The sequence below is a fragment of the Myotis brandtii genome, unplaced genomic scaffold (assembly GCF_000412655.1).
Source record: "Myotis brandtii unplaced genomic scaffold, ASM41265v1 scaffold82, whole genome shotgun sequence".
Taxonomy (NCBI): Eukaryota; Metazoa; Chordata; class Mammalia; order Chiroptera; family Vespertilionidae; genus Myotis; species Myotis brandtii.
The window spans coordinates 885,948-906,610 of record NW_005371324.1 but is presented as its reverse complement, the minus strand read 5'-3'; the positions used below and the strand labels follow the sequence as shown (position 1 = coordinate 906,610).

General features: G+C 42.5%; 1 protein-coding gene and 1 pseudogene across 2 annotated transcripts in view; one reads left to right on the top strand and one right to left on the bottom strand.

Moving 5' to 3' along the window:
• TPH2 (tryptophan hydroxylase 2) overlaps positions 1 to 20,663 on the bottom strand; it is a 109,813-nt gene that overhangs the window by 85,046 nt on the left and 4,104 nt on the right. Inside the window, exons 2-6 of one of the 2 annotated variants that reach the window (XM_014531692.1) lie at positions 13,878 to 14,036; positions 11,390 to 11,542; positions 8,211 to 8,394; positions 8,000 to 8,100; positions 3,096 to 3,163 (exon numbers count right to left, since the gene is read on the bottom strand). In XM_014531692.1, the coding sequence (XP_014387178.1) occupies positions 3,096 to 3,163; positions 8,000 to 8,100; positions 8,211 to 8,394; positions 11,390 to 11,542; positions 13,878 to 13,982 (611 nt within the window). In that variant the 5' untranslated portion in view covers positions 13,983 to 14,036. Of the gene's footprint in view, positions 1 to 3,095; positions 3,164 to 7,999; positions 8,101 to 8,210; positions 8,395 to 11,389; positions 11,543 to 13,877; positions 14,169 to 20,663 lie in introns of those variants that run through there. The other variant, XM_014531691.1, reaches the window with a different exon arrangement.
• LOC106724407 lies at positions 16,684 to 17,188 on the top strand (annotated as a pseudogene).

The following is a 20,663-nucleotide window of genomic DNA, read 5'->3' as shown; positions in this document are numbered from 1 at the left end:
CCCGAGGCAACCGGCGATCTGTTATCAGTATTTGCAGCTTCCCACACACACACACACGGGAACGTAACTGCTCGCTATGAAATCTCTCCACAAAGAAGGATGTCGGTCAGCACAAAACGCATCGGTAGACACAACAGTCTTTAAGTGGGAAACCGAAGGAGTTTTATTCCCAGGATTACTTCCAGGGACACTTGAACTACAGTATTTGTTAAGGTGGCAGCAAGAACAATGGTGTTAACACAGCTAAAGAATTAAACAATAGGTCACCTGGAAACTGAAGACAGTCTGTGGACAAGGGAAAGGGGAGGATGTAATAATAACTGACAGTTATGATCACAAATCACGCGCTAGGCACTGTGCAAAGCACAGCCATGGGTTCCCTTTCATAGTCCCTACACCAGCCCCGCGAGATGGGTTCTATTGTTAGACACTCTTCCCCGATGAAGAAACTGGGGCGAGGTGATGTTGATCACCCCAGGAGGAAGCCGTGGAGTCAGGACTCCAGCCCCAGATAGTCTGGCTCCAATGGCCCAGTTTCCCATCATGTTATTCTGGGCACTCAGCCTGAGTCAGCACTGTCCAGGGGAGAGGGTTGCAATGGTCTTGGATCCCAAACTCTCTTAAATATCCTCTGCTTTGACTGTGTCTCCAAAATAGCCTTCAGGTTATCATCTGGCCTCTCTGGTGTCATGACAACAGGGAGCGGGCGTGAGTCCCATGGGAGTAGTTTCTCCCTGTGACATGATGACTCACCGGTGTCCTGCCTACCTCGGCCTCCTGAACCTTCGGTTCCGGAGAATCAGGCCCTGGACCCTGAATACAGCCCCACTTTGTAAGCTGGGGCTGGACCCTGGAATACTGCAGCTCCCTCCGGCCCCAGCCAGCCCACCTTTGTATAAAATCTCCACCATTTCCAGCCTCCAATTTTGACTTGTGTTTCCAATAGACACCACATCTCCGTGTCCCTCTTGCGCTAAGGGAAAATGGCAAAGGCAAACTTGTGAATACTTTGAGAGCCTCGTCCTCCATCATTTCTACTATGTGCCCGTTTCCCCTCCTCTCTATACAAACATGTTTCCTTTAACGCCAAAGGACTCCCCATAACAATGCTTCTTAAAACGGGTTGACTCATATATATCAATTCTATTAGTGTCATCACAATAGCAGCTTGTCTTTGTCCAGCGTGGGCTCTGTCAAGAAGAAATAAATGACATTTGAGCTAACTCCTTGATCACTATGCTAACAAAATCCTTTATATACCACCATATATATAATATACTGCATATGAAATACATTTGCATCTATCTTTTATCTAAAGGAAAAGGCTCTGCCAAGCCCTGAGCTTTGACTGTGTCCCCTCAGGTCCCAAAGGCATGCCCTGCCCACCCCTTTCTAAGGACCCACCTCTGCAGGCATGGCCTGGTTCCACAGGCAGGGTCTGTGAACCTAGGGGAGTTCGTCTTTTTATTTTTTTTAAATATTTTTGTATTGATTTCAGAGAGGAAGGGGGAGGGAGAGATAGAAACATCAATGATGAGGAGAATCATTGATCGACTGCCTCCTGCACATCCCACACTGGGGATCGAGCCGGAAATCTGGACATGTGCCCTGACTGGTAATCGAACCTGGTGACCTCCTGGTTCGCAGGTCACTGCTCAACCACTGAGCCATGCTGCTGGGCGGGGAGCTCATCTTAACACTCAGGACCACTGATCAGGGCCTGATGTGAACAAGTGAGCACGGCCATCAGAGTGCTGTCTTGGCAACCTGACGGGGAAACACTGGAAGACAAGGTTAGAGAGAGACAGTGCTGAGGGCTTAAGGGGGCAGGAGGTTGGGCTTGGGCCTGGACAAGCCATCAGCACACTGACATTGCGAGGGGGTAGAAGGTCACAGTAGTTAAAAAAGGGTCAAGGAGCTGCGTGGAACAGAAGAGATGAGAATGGAGAAGACACATGTGGAAAAGCATGTGCCAAGTAGTCCTGGTTTTCAGGATTAAAAACATACTAGAGGAAGAATGAAGGATGCATGCGGTTTGGTAGGAGGAAAGGAAGAGCACCGGAGCATCCGGGGAAGTTAGAAATGAGCAAATGACTGGCCCGAACAGAGGTGTGGCATGAAATCCTCCCATTTTTGCCTTAAGCGCCTGTGTGTCATATTCCTTAAAAAGAAAGAAAGGAAGGAGGGCAGGAAGGAGGGAGGGGGGGAGGGAAGGAAACACTGATACCTTGTATAACACATGTAATGTCCTAAATTCTCACCAAGGACAAACTTGCCCCAGGACAATTGAGTTTCTCACCTAGTCTCAACTAGAATAAGAAAGAATCTTTCCTGCCAGGTAGGATTTATATTTTGTCCTGATGACAGATTTATGTAGCTGATCACATACCAGACAAAGTAAAGGCAGCACCATGATGGGCTACAAGTTTTATTGGTGTGACCAGAATACATAGAAGCCTACTGTATACTCCATTTTTCTAGACACGGCCTGCAATCAACACACTACATCATCGCCTGTCGCAGTACCCTGTCAAGGCCATCTAATACCATGCACAATGCACGGTCCTCACCCCAATCCTTAGGTTCTTTCATTTCCTCCCCACCCTCAACCAGGATTGGGTCTGAAACTCTCCAATTTCCAGGAAGTTTCCCTTTCCACACAAAGCAAACACATCTCTTTTCATTTCGGCTGCTCACATGAGCCCTTTGGCCATTCTTGCTGAATTCCCTACTTTCATTAGGGACGCTAGACATTGAGGGAGGTTACGGAAAACTCAAATCAAAAGCAAAATGAAAACACAGTTTCTGGGCCCTGCAGAGTGGACAAAAGTGGCTCCTTTGTGGAGCTGTGAACACAATGGTGAAAATGTAGCACTTGGCATGAGGCCCAAAGGTCTCATTCTTTCACAGTTGTGCACAGATGTCAAACATCAGTGTTGGTATTTAATGCCCACAGAGTTGGAGGGTGTTTAAAAATGGTTCCTATCTGCCTTCGGAAAAGTCAAAGCGAAGAGAAGGTGGGTCTGTTTAACACAGCATGTGCTTTTCTAACCAGCCAGTGACAAGTTGCCGAAAACAGTTACACAGGTACTTACTATTTATAACTCATGGCCACATCCACAAAATACTTTCTTCTCTGTCGATAGACATTGTCCTTAAATCCCTTAAACAGAAAAAGAGATGACGTTATTTAACCAAGAACCAAAAAGTGAGCTGCAGAAGGCCTCAAAGAAAATTGCTGTGGTGTTGACTGACTACTCAATTCAAATGTAAATGTGTATCCTTGTATGACATCTTTATGACACAGGCAGAAGCAAACTGCGCTCACACAGTAAAACCTCATTAAACCGGGACTGTACTAATTTGGGATGTGTGGGAATTCAGGCTAAAGTTTACCTTTCCACCAAGTGGGCAGAATGGCTTAGTTAAGCAAATTGATGCTGTGGACTATATCTTTTGGTTTTCATTTGCATGTAATTGATCTTCATCATAAATTAATATTATCCTTTCCATTAAAACAGGTCCCCTTAACCTGATTATTCAGTAAGTTAACCTAAATTTAATTTCTTTGTGTAAATGATCAATAAGTGTTCATTTATTTAAAACTCATTCATTCAAATCCCCAAATTAGTATGAATTAAAGAGGTTTTGCTGTATCTTATGAGTACAGCCACACGATGCAAAACCAATTTTAAGAGATTCATGCACAGGACACCGAGTCTGCTCCATTCTACCCTGAATTCCCATGCGTCTGATGAGTTTTTAGCAAATTCAAGACTTTTATTCATTGTCATAACACCTGGGAAATTAAACATCCTGTCTGTCATTCTTCAGTCAAGTGGAATCCTTCTGAGAGGACTTCTTGTTTTACTCGAAAATCTCCCCTCTTGTCAATAGGCTTTCCATTTTCTTTCCCTTCAGAGGGTGTTTCTTCCAAGTGCTGGGAGCCCAGAAGGAATTATTTCAATTTAACTTTCTATTGATGCAGCCCCAAAAGATAAGCAGGAAGCAGTGGCCACTCTGAGAAGGGAGGCCAGGCAAGAGGACAGGCCACTGAGATCACGGGTCTGAGAGGGGAGCTGCCACATGGCCCACACAGGCCCATAGAGGCACACACGGCCCACACAGGCCCATAGAGGCCCACACGGCCCACACAGGCTCACACAGGCCCACACGGCCCACACAGGCCCACACAGCCCACATGGCCCACACAGGCCCATAGAGGCCCACACGGCCCACACAGGTCCACACAGGCCACGGCCCACACAGGCCCACACAGGCCCACACAGGCCCACACAGGCCCACACGGCCCACACAGGCCCACACAGGCCCAGCCGCCCCATGCTGCAACTTCTGCAAGGTGGGCTGTTCAACAGTAACTCAAACACATAGAAAACCGTTGCATTCTCTCTCCCAGATGAAGAACTGGCCTTCAAGCCAGAAGCCTTCCCAGGACTCTGCTGGACAGAAGTGAAGAGCTTCAATCACCAACAGCCCTTCTCTCGGGAAGCACAAGAGAGTTACTGATGGGGAGGGAGATGAGGGCCCTGAGGTCACCCAGACCCCTGCAGCCACGAAGCTTCCCGCCCTGGAAGCCAGCACTTTTTTCCTTTTGCTATGAATTGGGAGTTTTTAAACTGGGGCCCATAGGCAGGCGTGGGAAGCCTTAAAATGAGTGCATACAAAATTTCGTGACCAGAGCTACCACATTCACAAATGGGCCTGGGACCTCAAAAGAAAACTCCTGCTGCAGAGGGGATATGTGATCCTGCTAGATAGAGAGTGTGAGTTTCAGCTCTCACTGAGAACGCCAGGCAACCTGGGATGGCGAAACTGAAGAGATCCAAGCACCTGTATTACTCAAAAAGAAAGCAGGCCAGGACAAAAGGAAAAGAGCCGTGTGAAAAGCACAGCATCTGTTCCCCAGTTCCTGCCAAACTGGACACCATGGTAACAGCATCATAATCTGCTGGGCTTCCTGAAGACTCTCGATTGTCTCTCCTCAGCGAACACCTGCACCTTTTCCAGGCATGCGGAGAGTGATTCACTCATCACGCCTCATTAGCCCAGGGTGGCGGCGATTACATGAACGTGTGGGCAATCCACAGCTTCCAGGACTGAATCCTGGGCCCGCAAAGTAAACTGGATGCTGGCTACCCTGGGGATCAGAGACACCGCATTCCATCACTCGGGACTGAGGCCAGGGATAAGGGTACCAGATAAAATAAAGATATGGGACACGTGCAATATTTGGGGCATTCTTCTAAGAAACAATTATGTGTTGTTTACTTGAAATGAAAATGTAAATGAGCATCCTATATATACTTATTTGCTAAATCTGGCAACCCTAGCACCCAGAAAGTAGCTGCTGGATAACCCACCCTTCCTCTCTCAGTTTCAGCCAAGGGAAACTGAAGCCAGGCTGGTAGCCCGAAGTGCTCAGCTAACTGTATGCTGGCACTCAAGGAGCGATCCCACGTAAGTCAACCCTGGTGGGATTTCAGACGCACCGGGGAGCTTTAAATACGACTCAAACCCCAGGCGCATTCCCAGGCGTTCTGATTTAAGCACCCTGAAATGAGGCCCAGGCTTCAGTCTGTTTTTTAATTCCCCACAGATGATTTGAATGGAAAGCTAGGCTGAGAAGCACTGAGCTAGGACATTCGTTCTCAAACGTTAGAGCTCATGAACAAGCACCTTATGGGTGGACCTTGAACCAGTCTAGATCCTTGCTACCCAGAGTATGGTCCCAAACCTGCGGCATAAGCCTCGAATGGGAGCTCGCTGGAAATGCTAGGAAGCTCTCTAGAATCTCGGGAACTCATCTGCATTTTGAGAAGATATTCCGGGTGACTTGTTTGTCCATTAGCGTTTGGGAGGCCCTGGCTGAGATAGTTAACCCTTTCCAGGGCGCCTCCGTGGCTGACTCTTACACCCCCGGCCCCTTCTGAGCCCTCCCAGCACGAGGGGGCCCATCTTCGTGCAATAACCCCTCTCAGGACCAGGGTTCTTCTGAAGCACAAAAGGGCCTTGGACAACATTTCTGTCCTCATCAAATAATAACATAAAAAACACCAACTTACCAATATCAAAGTGTGCACAATGAACATTTGGTGTGCTTATAAAAGAAAGATGTGTGGTTAAAAAAAATGAGTGAGGTAGGAGGTTGCTAACTACTTGCAATTATTTAAAGTGGCTGTAAAGAAAATAAGAAAAGGCATCATAAGGTGGGTGTAATTAGGGATAATGGAACAAAATTAAGCACAGGACAATGTACACTGAGTATTGAATACATTTTTTCACAGCAAGGTCAGTGGTTCCTGTGGTTGTTCCATCAAAAGGGCTGACCCCCTTTCTCCAGGTAAGTAATTTTCAAACTAGACTGAGGGGAGCATTTGGAGAGAGGTTACCAAGAAATCCTTTACTGCCCAGGCGTTGATCTGGATGATTTAATACAGCACTTCGATTCCTGGAATTGGGTATTTACTCGCCAAAATGCTTTCCACTTGTTTTATTAACTATGCTTTTCAAATGCCCCTTTGAGGTCAATAAGAATTTTATTTCCACTTTTGCATAAGGAATTTGAGACACGGGGGTAGAGAGACTTGCCCAAGGTCATCCTGCAAGTGAACAGCTGGTGTCTAGGCAATGATCTCACTGCTAAGCTCTTAAATCAAACCTCTGTGCTAATTCTGACTCCCCTGGAGGTGGGGAAGGGGAAGATGACAAATAGATGATGGCTGAAGGCGCTTTTGAGTGTTTATTTAATGTTCAGGAGTCTTCCCTGTGAATTATCCTGAAACTTTAGGCTATGATGGCAGATATGACACTCTGTGTCTGAGTGAATTCAACTTTTTGGGAAAAAAAAATGCAAATAATGCAATTGAATTAGATCTGTTTGACCATTTGTCTGAACGATATGTTATGAATTAGTTTGAGTGGGTCTATTATGCCAAATGGTTTGATTGAAAATGTTCCTCTTGTTGAAGTTGTCATCGTTTTCTTCAAAGCAGAGCTCTCAGACTCGAGTGTGGGCTTGTTACCACCAGCTCCTGATGCAGCTGGTCCCGGGACCACACTTGAGTACCACTGCCTGTCGTCCCACTATCAGATTTCCAGACTTCCTCCGCTTAAATAAAATGAATACCTATAAGCCATTGCCCTCAGACCACAAACACTCTTGTAAGCATGACTGATCTGCGTGGGTTTCGCCCTTTTATCTGCCTGTTTATAGACAAGGGGCACCGGGGGAAAACATGCTTGTAACGAATGAGGACATAGCTTATTTCTCCCAGACTATTAACTGTACTTCATTCTGACCATAAAGAAGTTCCCGGTCTCTTGTGTTAAATAAAAACGAATGTAAAGGTGCGGGGGGAGGGAATCATGGGAAATGCTTACCTACGTATCATATTTCTTTCCAGGTGGTCATTTTTATTGGCATAGGGGAGAGATGGTGGTAAATAGATTCCGGGCGGATGCGGGAAGAGATGCGTCTTCCATCACAGCCTTATTCTAATACCCTCTGCCTTTCCATTGAGACTGAAGTCCACTCCATTACTCTACTCCTAACTACCTCCCGTCAAGGAAAATAGCAAGGAGAATTTTATGCTCTCACTGAGCCCCATAATGCCAAGTCCTCCCTAGTTTCCCCAAAGAGTGATCAATTTCAGTTCGTCATTCTTCCAAGGGTCACCATCTGCACGTATATTTCAGGCTGTCTCATTCTACAGAAATCATCTCCCAGCTTCAGAATCTCCGCCTCTGTCCAACCCTCTAAAAAATGAATGCTTTGTGGAAATGCCATCTTTCTAACCTGCTTCCAGCCAACGCATATTTACAGGGGAGCTTTCTCATCTAAAAGTCTGCTCGCAGTTATGGGGAATAAATAATAAATTGCTCTACAGTACAGCATTGACAGCACAGAACATGGCACAGTGCCTGGCACATGGAGGGCACTGGGAGAGCGGGTGTGGAATGGATTTTACGGGACACTTACTGGGTGATCAGCATCGAGCTCAGAACCATACATGAGCACTCTGTGCGAGCATTTGTCTAATTCAGAGATCTTCCGGGGGAACCAGGGCACATCCTCTAGCTCTGTTGAAAACACAGTGCAGGATCAAACATGTTAGCTCACAGATTGTGTGTTCCCCTTGGCAACGTTTGTCAGATTGCAAAATCACCCGACAAGCAAAAACTGGCCTTGCCTTCTTCCTCTGTCCAAATGTTCTCGGGCGGATTCAGCGTCAGGATTGTAGTCTGAAATTTCAGCGACTGAATGAGCTCATTGAATTCTGTTTTGCCACACTCGAAGTCCACAAAGATCTCCACCTCGGAACTTCTCCGCCGGGATTTCCTGGACTCAATATGAACCATGTTGACACGTTTTTCCTGTGGGGATATAAGCAACACCTCTGAATCACCTCCAGGCATCATGAAAGGAATGCCACAGCTACTCTCCTTCAACTCAGACAAGGCACCCACTGCCCACAAAGGAAGAAGAGACATCCTCCTCCCTCTTTGGTTAATGAAACATGGAAATGTTTCCTCCAGTGTTTCTATTAATAGGAATAGAGACTGTAATCAGTTTTCTTGTCTCATTAAAAAAAAAAGGGGGGGGGCCTAGCTGGCGTGGCTCAGTGGTTGAGGGTAGACCTATGAATGGGGAGGTCACAGTTCAATTCCCGGTCAGGGTTGCAGGCTCGATCCCCAGTGTGGGGCGTGCAGGAGGCAGCCAATCAATGATTCTCTCTATCATTGATGTTTCTATCTCTCCCACTGCCCACAAAGGAAGAAGAGACATCCTCCTCCCTCTTTGGTTAATGAAACATGGAAATGTTTCCTCCAGTGTTTCTATTAATAGGAATAGAGACTGTAATCAGTTTTCTTGTCTCATTAAAAAAAAAAGGGGGGGGGCCTAGCTGGCGTGGCTCAGTGGTTGAGGGTAGACCTATGAATGGGGAGGTCACAGTTCAATTCCCGGTCAGGGTTGCAGGCTCGATCCCCAGTGTGGGGCGTGCAGGAGGCAGCCAATCAATGATTCTCTCTATCATTGATGTTTCTATCTCTCTCCCCCTCTCCCTTCCTCTCTGAAATCAATAATAAAGAGGAGGACATTAATATAAAGGGCCCTATAAAATTACAAACATCGGCATTTCCCAGAGCAGTCCAGATCCCACTGATTCTTTGGGGAGCGGGAGGGGCATTAAGTTATATAATGCCCAGATTTATATTTCTATTTTCATATGCTTCCAAAAAACATGACTAAAACTCAAAACCCTGGTTTTATAGTGGTATAAAGTTTCCACTGTAATTTAAAGTTTAAAAATGAACTTTATAACGTTTAGAAATAAAATAATCTTTGAAAAAAATAAGTAAATAGTACAAGAGGCAGAAACGGGGACGGTGTTGTGAAATGGCTGAAGTTTGGGAAACATGGGCCAAAGTGTAGCCCACAGTGTAGGCAAAGAAAAGGAAGAAAAGCAGCCAAGTGTGGATCCCTGAAGGCCGAGAAACCAAACCGCAAACAAAATACCCTAAATGAGACCACTTAGTAACTGTTCTCTCAGCAACCTCCAGGCTAGCTTCATACAAGAATGTTTTGTTGAAATCACCACCCCATGATGGATTTCAGGAGTAAAAGTCTCCTTACAATAAGGTGTTTGAGTGATGGCAGCAATTTAATACTTGAACCTCAGGTTTAAATTTCCCCGGGGATGTAGTCTTCCTTTCCCCTGAGTTAACTGAAGACTTAAGTTCTCCTCTCACCCTAACCCACCCCCAATAAGCAGGCCCCTCCCCATCACTCCGGATGGCGCTCTGATTATCAGCATGATTCCTAGCACGGTCCTGGGCGGTCCCAGAATCCTCAGCACAGGAGCAGGAGAGGTGGTTTCCAGTGCCAATCAAGCAGCATCCTCCTCGGTATAAAGAAACTAGTCCTGCGACTAGGAAACGAAATGCCATAATTCTGTTTTGATTAACCTTTGCGCTAATGCCACATTTTCTAAACTGGCCGATGATAAAGATAAGACTAATATGAAGTTCAAAGTTCAAGAGTCTTCACGCAGATTGTGTCCCTTTGGACTTTTAATGTCCTCTGCTTGAAGCCGAGTAGGTATTTTGTAGACAAGGGAACTGAGGTCCAGATGGGTTAAGTGGTTTAGCTAAGACCCCATGACTAGCTGATGGCCAAGTGAAAACGCAGGGTTGCTAACTTTCTCTCCAGGGTTTTCTCCACTGCACCCAGCTGTCTAATTGAATTGCCCTGCCATTGGGCACTGTATGCAGACAGCGCTGGATGATATAATTATGTGTGAAATATTTCCCCAGATTTCCATTACAACTGTTTATGGTGCCTGATCCTTTCTCCAAGGTCAAAAGAGAACAAGGAAATATTTGCCAAATCGGGCTGCTAATTCCCCCTCTACAGTCATCAAAGAGACATTACAATAATGCCTCATATCTGTATACTTGACCAGCATTTTCACTCATATTATTTCATCACAACAACCTTGTTAGGTAGGAAGAATTATTGCTATTTCACAAATGAAGAAATTGAACATAGGAAGCAGCTATGATTTAGCCAAGCCAGGAGAACACAGATCTGAATCCTCTGACTGTAATTCCATCTTTTCACTGCACTAGGAGCCCCCGGCACCTCAGAGATCGGCACCCTATCTTATCTAATCAGCAGCCCCCATAATGCATTTGTAAAGGAGGGTGCCTTCTGAAGAGTAGAGGAACCATCGGGTATGCCCTGGCAAGCAGGCAGTAGTTTTTCTGGATTTTTCTAACCTCATTCTCAACCAGGCTCTTTCTTCAGTGTTTAAACCACCCATTTGGGCCTGGAAAAAAAAAAGGCTACTGCATTTCCTTAAGCGAAAGAGAGAACTTAGATATAAGGAAGTGACTCATCCTTTTACAAATGGCAAGTTCATGAAACAAGGAGGCTTAGGGGAATACCAAATGCCTATACTCAGGCATCTCGTTTTATGCAGTAAATGTGCTTCCAAGACACGGGCATGATTCAAATGTCAAATCAAATTGGGCTGCAGGCTCTTAATATTTAAAGAGATCCTGGCTCTTTTTGTGTTTGTATTTCCAGGTGTGAGGCTCACATTTTTTTAATCACTGCTTCACCTGGCAACAGTCTGCAGAATTACTAGTAGGCTAACTCTGAATTCATAAAACATTGTTCCCATGAATCTGCTCATTTCATTGCTTGGCAAACCAACTCCCCTTGTAGAGCCTTATGAAGTTTATTTTCTTTGAACCTTTCAACACAGTATCCAGAAATGCCTCAGTGATGTTTTGTAACAGACGACAGATTTGTAACCAGGCACACAGTCACTTTTAAAGGTATGTAGTGATAGTTTACATTCACCTGAAAGAGTTTCAGCGCTTTGACCAATCCACCAACTTCATTTTTCAAAGAGAATACAACCGCCGTCTTGCCACTTTCAGTAGCAGTTTCACTTTTGCTGCTTCCCTTGTTGCCTTTCTTATCATCATGTTTGCCAGAGTTTGCTTTATTTAGCTTTAAGAAGGTAGAAACACACACATGCACACATATTAGTTAGGATTTCAGAGTTCTCTTTCTCTGTATTTTTTTTCCCAGAGATTCCATTCATATGCTGGAAGCCCCAGGAATCATATAAACTCAAGAAGGTGCTATGTCAGTTCATAACTTTTGATCCTAAATGTTGGTCTAATTGGCTCTGGGAAACTATTTTCCACTGCTCTAAGACATCATCCAGTGGTTGCAATTAAAAGGGGGACCAGATTGGATCCACTTTAAGAGCAACAAACATCTGACTATCATAAAGTAAAAAAATCTCATATATGAATAATACCTGCCTTTCTAAGTTTACTCTACAGCATAAAATGTGAAATGTTAGCCTAGTTGACCCATATGAAAACTATATTATTACTAAATACAACACAAAGAAGACCAAATGTATATTTTTCACAATAATTTTAGGTTCAATTAAATCTTAAAAACAAAGTATTCTTTTTATTCTGAAATATGTCCAGACATGCACTGTCATTGATAACCTCACTTTCTGCAGTTAGGTCCACATGGCCAATGGGTATCTATCTACAGAAGTTCAGCACGAAGGGAAAAAATCAGAAAAAGGGTGTGGAGAGAGGGGAGGAGGAGGAGGAGGAGGAGACAGAGAGAGAGAACGAACTACCTAGTCATTAGACACAAAGAGTAAAATCTGAGAAACTGAAAAAGACTAACACTTTATTAGCCATTCAAGAGACTATATATATGACTAAGTAATGACTATTAGTCCTTTTGGCTAAAGATACAAATGGCAGATTCCAGAAACTCAGGTCACATTGTCAGAAATGCAGAATAAAAAAAAGCTGGAAACTTTAATTTGACAAAGCAAACCTAGGGTGTACTCTTTTGTACATGCAAATGAGGAATTGGGTAAACAGAGAACTTTATCCCTGACAAAAAGGGATTTAATGCAATCTCACCAATCTATTAGTTCCTCATGAAACTGAGGAAAGTACCTTAGACATGGAACCCAATGAATAGTGACTTGCCATGTCTTCCTCTGTTTTCTCTACTGGCTTTATTTTCTCATGTTAGTATTGTCTCACTCACTAGATTTTTATATCCGTACAAATACTTTATTACCTATGACTTAAGGGAGAAAAATGTTTAATGCAGATATTGGAGTTTGATAGCATGTTGTCATTAAAAGTTCAAATGTCGCAGTACTCTCACCATCTGCCTCCTCCTCACCACCTAACACAGAGATCTTGGATATTTAAGTAGCATAACTCTGAGTTTTCTTTGTTTGCCTTCTAGCATTACAGTATAACTTTAAAATTCTTCCATGCAATATCTCATCCAAATATTCATGATATTTAAATGTTAGAAAATCTATGTTTAAGTTTTTTGGTCTTATTTTTGCATATTGATTTAAATAGTTCTACAAAACTTGCCCTGATTACTTTTCAACATTTTTAGCAGTAATAATACACCAGTACAATACAACCCTCTGGCACAGAGTTGGAGCTACAATACTAAAACAGATTTTTCTATGATACAGACTGAATTCTTATTGGTTGATAAAGTCTAATAGTACAATAATGAAATATCATTTAATATTTTTAATGACTAGAAATATGAATACATTTTTCTTTCAGTGTCTTTTTTTAAATTAAATTCCATGGCTATTACCTCAAATCAGAATCTAAAATCCTGCAAAATATTACTTTTTTATTCTCTTAATCTTTAAATATAAAAACTATCTTAAATATTGAAACAATTGGTGTGTTGCTTTCATAGTCCATCAATTAAACTGAATAAAATGGAGTACTGAGCAATGCAGGAAAACTGTTGAAAGGAACTCAATCTTTCTTTTAATCCAATAGCCAACACCTATAGAGTAAAGTAGAAAAGATTACTTCTGTGTTTGAAGGTCAGACTCTGTAGTTGGAATGGGGTATAGGAGATGCAGTAATCTTTCAGGAACCCTGAAAATCTATTTCACTTCTTCTCCCTGTTTCTTCTCATAATAAATGGCCTTTCAAAATTCTACACACTTTTGAGGGTGTGGGTGTACGACATTGGCCTATATAACCTTTCGTCGATATTCAGGACCTTCTTTGCTTTCTACTTATACGTTCTGAGGAAAAGTTTAGCATGTAGCCATCAGTACACCTGCTTTACTTTATGGAGAGAGAAGGAAGACTGGAGGCAGACAGGAGGGAGGCAGGGTACACAGAGGAAGGAGTTGAGGTGTGTGTGCTTACTCTACACCAGGTGTCCATATGACAATATGGCAGGATGAGACCATTGCTACCCTAGAAAATACTCTCTAGACTAGTCCCAGATACTCAGTACTCACTGTTAAGCTGCCAAGTAGCTGATGCTCTTCGGGCACCGCTGAATCCAGGGAAAACCCTCTCCTTGCCCAGTATTTACTGGAAAACATCATCATTGCCGGCTGCATGGATCCCGATGTAATTTTCTTTCTCTGCAGCAGGGGGGACTAGAGGGGTAGCAGCTGCGCTGGTGGAGATTGAGAAAGGAGCTTGAGAACAGCAGCCCGCTCGGGGCGCTGTCCAGAACCCTGGTGCTGAAGAGCAATGTGAATCCTCCCCTCCCAGGGCTCCTTTATATGAGTGACTGGGGACTGATGGAAGGCTGATTAGAAAGAAACTCATTTCTGGCTGTTGATGGCCACGGTCAGATTACAGACCTGAAGCCTGGGGTTATCTGTGCTCATGATGCGATTTGTTTCATAGGTCGAGTAGCCGTTTGGACGTGGGTGATGGAGAACAATACATAATAGGGTGTTATTTGTGGAAGAAAATATCTGTCGCCTGATGTTAGCTCTCATTTCTCAAACCCACTACTGGCAAGTTAACCTCAGCCTTTAGGTGACTCTGAATTCAAAGATTTTGTGCTTTCTTTTCAAAAGAAGGAAAAATTTTTGAGACAAATCAGCACTGCTGAATCCCTAAGCCATTTTATTTTATATGAATAAGCTTTTTCTGATCTGATGTGTTGTGTGTGGACGTGTGCATGTGTGATGGCTTTCATAAAGGTACTGCTTTGCAATTGTGTGATGCCATTTTGTGGTAATAGGCAATTGTAAAGAAAATGTGAGGCTTTGATTTAGCCACACATACATAGATTAGCCATATGTTTGACTAACCAAATAGATATAGTTGAGACACTAACCCTAGAATCTTTCTCCCAAAGTGAAAAGGAAAGGAAGAAAAATGTCCATTCAGTCATTCTTTTGATGCTATTGATGGTTAGTGAATTTTTTAAAATTTTTTTCTTTATTGATTAGGGTATTACATATGGTTAGTGAATTTTTCCTCTCCACTTGTAACTAGATCAAATCCAACAATTCAATTTGAAATGCATATCAATTGATATACTTATTCAAACTTTCAGAAGTCATGAAATTCATTTATTGCCACCTTCTTGAGGGGTGGATGGATGACTCTTGACCAAATGCAGTTGTTTGACTGCAAAACTAACCAAAGCCTGGGGCTGACACTGCTTGTCGACATAGAAAAGAAGATTAAACATCTCAAAACAGAAATAGGTGAACTAATATTAACTGAATTTTCATTGTTCCTGGAGTCTTGAGGGCAAACATTATTTTATCTAATTTTGGAAATATTATTTGACTTGCATTTTCTCTAAAAATCATTTATGACCAGCTAAGAGGAAATTCAAGTTTAAATACATCGACTGAAATAATGGTAACATTAACTAATATTCCTGAGTGCTTAGCATTTTTTAATTTCCATTCTAAGCATATTTTTTAGGTAAAATAGAGATTCACCATCACAAAAGCACCTACAAGACAGAAACTATTATTTACATTTTACATATAAGAAACTAAGGCACAAAGAATTTAGGTTCATACAATTAAAGAGTAATTGAGGCAGTATATAAATTTATGTGGTCTGGCTCCAAAATCCATTGCTCTCAACTATTACATTAGATAGCTTCTTGAATATTCCAAACAAGGAAAAACATCTTAACAAAAAAAAAAAACTAAACTCAGGAAACCAGGCATAGATTATTTCAGCAAAACAGGGTTTGGGAAGATGTGTAATTCAACAAAGATTTGTTAAGCACTCACTTTGTGTTAGGCATTGAAACTGAATCCTAGGATGCAAGATGAATGAAATACAGTGCCTACCTTCTAGAATATCACAGACTAGCTGAAAAACCATACATGCAAATAAATAAGTGAACAAAATATGTTGACTTCATAGGGAAACATTAAAGAATAAGGGAGAGAGTGCTTAATGCTACCTTAGGGGAGTCAGAAGAGACTTGTAGGAGGTGTGCCTGAGCTGAATATTTAAACGTGAGTTTGTTCCCTCACTGGGATAGAGCATCAGCCTGCAGACTCAAGGGTCCCAGGTTCGATTCTGGTCAGGGGCACATGCCTGGGTTTCGGGCTCAGTCCAACATGCAGGAGGCAGCCAATCAATATTATTTACATTTTACATATAAGAAACTAAGGCACAAAGAATTTAGGTTCATACAATTAAAGAGTAATTGAGGCAGTATATAAATTTATGTGGTCTGGCTCCAAAATCCATTGCTCTCAACTATTACATTAGATAGCTTCTTGAATATTCCAAACAAGGAAAAACATCTTAACAAAAAAAAAAAACTAAACTCAGGAAACCAGGCATAGATTATTTCAGCAAAACAGGGTTTGGGAAGATGTGTAATTCAACAAAGATTTGTTAAGCACTCACTTTGTGTTAGGCATTGAAACTGAATCCTAGGATGCAAGATGAATGAAATACAGTGCCTACCTTCTAGAATATCACAGACTAGCTGAAAAACCATACATGCAAATAAATAAGTGAACAAAATATGTTGACTTCATAGGGAAACATTAAAGAATAAGGGAGAGAGTGCTTAATGCTACCTTAGGGGAGTCAGAAGAGACTTGTAGGAGGTGTGCCTGAGCTGAATATTTAAACGTGAGTTTGTTCCCTCACTGGGATAGAGCATCAGCCTGCAGACTCAAGGGTCCCAGGTTCGATTCTGGTCAGGGGCACATGCCTGGGTTTCGGGCTCAGTCCAACATGCAGGAGGCAGCCAATCAATGATTCCCTCTCATCAATGATGTTTCTATCTCTCCCTTCCTCTCTGAAATCAATAAAAATATATTTTAAAACATAAAAGTGAGTTTGTGTTATCAGAAGGGAACGGGAAATGGTCAGAGACATATTTCATCAACAGAAAACAATATAAGAAAATATGGGGGTCTGAGCAGCCAGGCAGGCCAGGTTCTCGCAGTCACTAGGTGCGCTGCAGCCCTCAGGCACCCAGCACATGCCCGCCCCACTGCTACAATGCCCAAGAGGAAGGTCAGCTCTGCCAAAGGGTCGGCCAAGGAGGAGCCCAAGAGGAGGTTGGTGAGGTGGTCAGCCAAACCTGCTCCTGCAAAAGTGGAAACATAGCCCAAAAAAGGTGGCAGGAAAGGGTAAATCTGCAAAGGGAAAGCAGGCCGAAGTGACTGACTAGGAACCTAAAAGGAGAGCTACCTGCGGAAAATGGAGGAACTAAATACGAGGAGAGTCCCGCCTCAGATGAAGCAGGAGAAGCCAAGTCTGATTAATGTCATAGACCATGTCTTATCAGTGGTCCCCATCTCCCTTCTTATCAATCCAGAACAATATTTTAATCAATTATTTTACAAATGCAAATATTTTAGTAGCCTTAGAAACATTTTTAAGGAGGGAATTCCACCTCATCCTATTTTTTTAAGTGTAAATGCTTTTTTATTTTAAGAGGTGAAATCATTTGCTGGTTGTTTATTTTTTGCTACAACCAGAAAATAGTGGGATATTGTGTTACAGAAGACCGAAGAAGAACCAAGCAACGCTTAGAGAGATGGAGTTACATTTATTATTATTATTACATGCGGGCCCAGAGAAAAATGTCTCTAGAATTCTGGGCGAAGTCACACAGGAAGTTTCCTGTATTTATACCTTTTTACCCTCTTTGTCTCCCAAATATGGGGTTTTTCCGGTTCCCTTTGCAAGTTCTTGAAGAGCCCTATGTGCTGGGGCTTTGAGAGCTCAAACAAAGGCTTGGCCTGGCGCCAGCACTGATAATTTCGTCTGGGGAAGATTGGGAGTAGTCTTATTTCCTTATTATTTAAGCAAGCAAGCATTTACAGAAGCCAAAATAGCAGGCTTAAAATTTCAAACAGCAGTTTTTATATAAGATGGATGCTTCAATTGAACATGGGAGGCTTTGTCTTGGGTGTCAGCTTAACTTTCCATAGATGGGGCAGTTCTATATCCTATACTACAAAGCATACTAAATGGCAATTTAGAGTCAGTCGTGCATCTGCTATATCTTGAACATTTTTAAATTATTTCTATTCACATGTTTTGGGTAGAATTCTTTCCTTAAAAACAAACAAAACACTTCTTGATCTTGGTTCTCCCTTCCAGAATTTTGTGCATCTTTGATGTGGTAGTCATTTTCCTAGTAACTTTGTTAATGTGCTGCAAAAGATTGAAAATTTGATAATGTAGTATATATGATATTAAATTGTAAATTAGTGGGGCTTTGATGTAAGTGTATCAACATTTAAAGATATTGGTACTTGATACTCTATTTAGGAAAAGTAGCCTCAAAAATTTTAAGCTGGAAAGTCACTGGAGTAACTGTTTAGAAATGAATAGCTCAGGTGACTACAATTTTGGTACACATGTTCAGAATTGTGTACAAATTGAAATGTTTGTGTACTGATCCTCAAAACAAACAATAAAATCTCAATTATGAAAAAAGAAAATATGGAAAGCACAGTGTTTACTCAACAATGGTAGAGAATGGTTTGGAGGCAGGGGTGTCCAGTGAGAGATAAGGCTGAAGAGCAAAGCAGGGCCTATATCCTGATAAACCTTGAATGGCATCGGTGGGCTTTGCACTTCACCTCATTCTTCAAGTGAAAAAGAATGATTGAAAGGGTTTTCTGCATGACAATAGCATAACCATATTGGTATTTTTAAAAAGTAGCGGCCTGGAGGAGGACTACAAGACTGAAAGACATAAACCACTTAGGACTTGAAGTAGTCCAGCCAGGAGAAGACGCCTGGCCACGTATTTAGACTCCAGCCAGGTAATGGGATTAAATGTCCATGGACTAATAGTCACTATAATTTCCATGCTACTAAAAATGCTCAGTGCAGACATGGCTTGTGGTTATTTTAATTTTTATGATTATTTGTTATATTGACCAAGAAAATTGACTTGAGAATGATCAGACTTCATTTATAAGCAAAATGTATCTTATACTAGTGTTCTCATTGTCTTTCTAACAACTTTCATAAAAGGAGATTGATAAAAGGCCAGCATATTTAAGCCCAATTTGAAGGGTATAAAACTGAAGCACAAAAAGGATAATGATGTATTTTGGGATCAGTGAGCCAGTAGCTCAGATGAAACCAGAATACAGTTCAGATTTGAAATAAAAATTACCCCCGTCAACAGGAAACAAACCAAATGGTGCCCCAAGGCTGTTTCTGTAGGATAGAATGTTTGGGGAAGAAAAACAAACCACAGAGCTTTATATTAAAAAAGATGGCCTGTGGCAGTATCTATTTGGTTGCCATCAGATAATAATGATAGCATTTATTAAGGTTTAATCATGCCAGGCACCCCGTATTAAACATTTTATATGTACTCCACTTAGTCCTCACAACTAGGGTAGTATTTTTCCCACCTACAAATGAGAAACCAGGGGCTCAGAGAATGGTTATGATCACAAAACTAAGGAGCAACGTAGTCAAATCCATGACTAGCTGACTCCATAACCTGTGTCCTTACCCAAATAGCTTAACCCTTCTGTTTCACGTTCCTAAGTACAGTGGACATTTTCTGTAATGAACAATTCCATCAATTTGACTGAATTTCCCCCGTCCCCGCCCCCAACATCTGACTCCTGGAACTCATAGAATAAACTCTCCCTCTATGCCAAGAACATAAAGTATAAAGTGACCCAAGCATCCACACTCCACCTTAAGCCACCTCAAACTCCTTGAAGAAACAATGTAAAAGAAACTGTTTTTTAGTTCAGAAATGCCACCACTTGTTTCTGGTTACTATTATTATTACCAGTTACCATTACTATTTATCCAGAAGTACCACGTCTTGTTACCAGTCCCAAGTCTGTGTGCCTGAGGCTTCAAAGGAACCTCAGAATTTGGAACAAGGCAAGGTTTATTGATCAAGAAGGCACCAACCACAAAGCTGGGAGCCCTAGTAGTTCCTAAAAACATCTTAAGAAAGTACAGGGGGCCTAGCCGGTTTGGCTCAGTGGATAGAGCATCTGCCTATGGACTGATGGGTCTCGGGTTCGATTCTGGTCAAGGGCACATGCCCGGGTTGTGGGCTCGATTCCCAGTACGGGGTGTGCAGGAGGCAGCCGATCAATGTTTCTGTCATCATTGATGTTTCTCTCTCTCTCCCCTTCTCCCTTCCTCTCTAAAATCATTAAAAATATATTGGGGGGTAAAAAAAAAAGTACAGAGTTTAGGCTTCTTTTATGTCAAGAAGAGGGGAAATGGGAGGAGCTACCTTTTAAAACCTCAAGCCCCAAGCAGAATTCCTCTAGTGACTAGCATGTCTAAAGCAGAAGCTATTAGCCTGAAGGCAGTGGGAACAAAGCAGGCTTGAATAAAGCACTTCACTCTGCTACACTATCAGCATAACTCATATTATGTATGTTTACCTAGGTATGGAGCTCTGAATTGTTACCAAGAAACTTTGAGGCAGTGACGGCAGGTAAATGAGGAGAAAAAGTATGCAAAGCTTCTAAGATTTTAAAAAGTTTAACAAAGGATATATATTTTTAAATCTATGGTGATGCTCTCAGATGATGTGAGAGTCCTTAATATAAATTTAGAAAAGAGACTAAGAGGGATCCCCCTAGACCCGTGGTCGGCAAACCACGGCTCGCGAGCCACATGCGGCTCTTTGGCCCCTTCAGTGTGGCTCTTCCACAAAACACCACGTGCGGGCGTGCACGTACAGTGCGATTGAAACTTTGTGGCCCATGCGCGGAAGTCGGTATTTTGTGGAAGAGCCAGTATTTTGTGGAAGAGCCACACTGAAGGGGCCAAAGAGC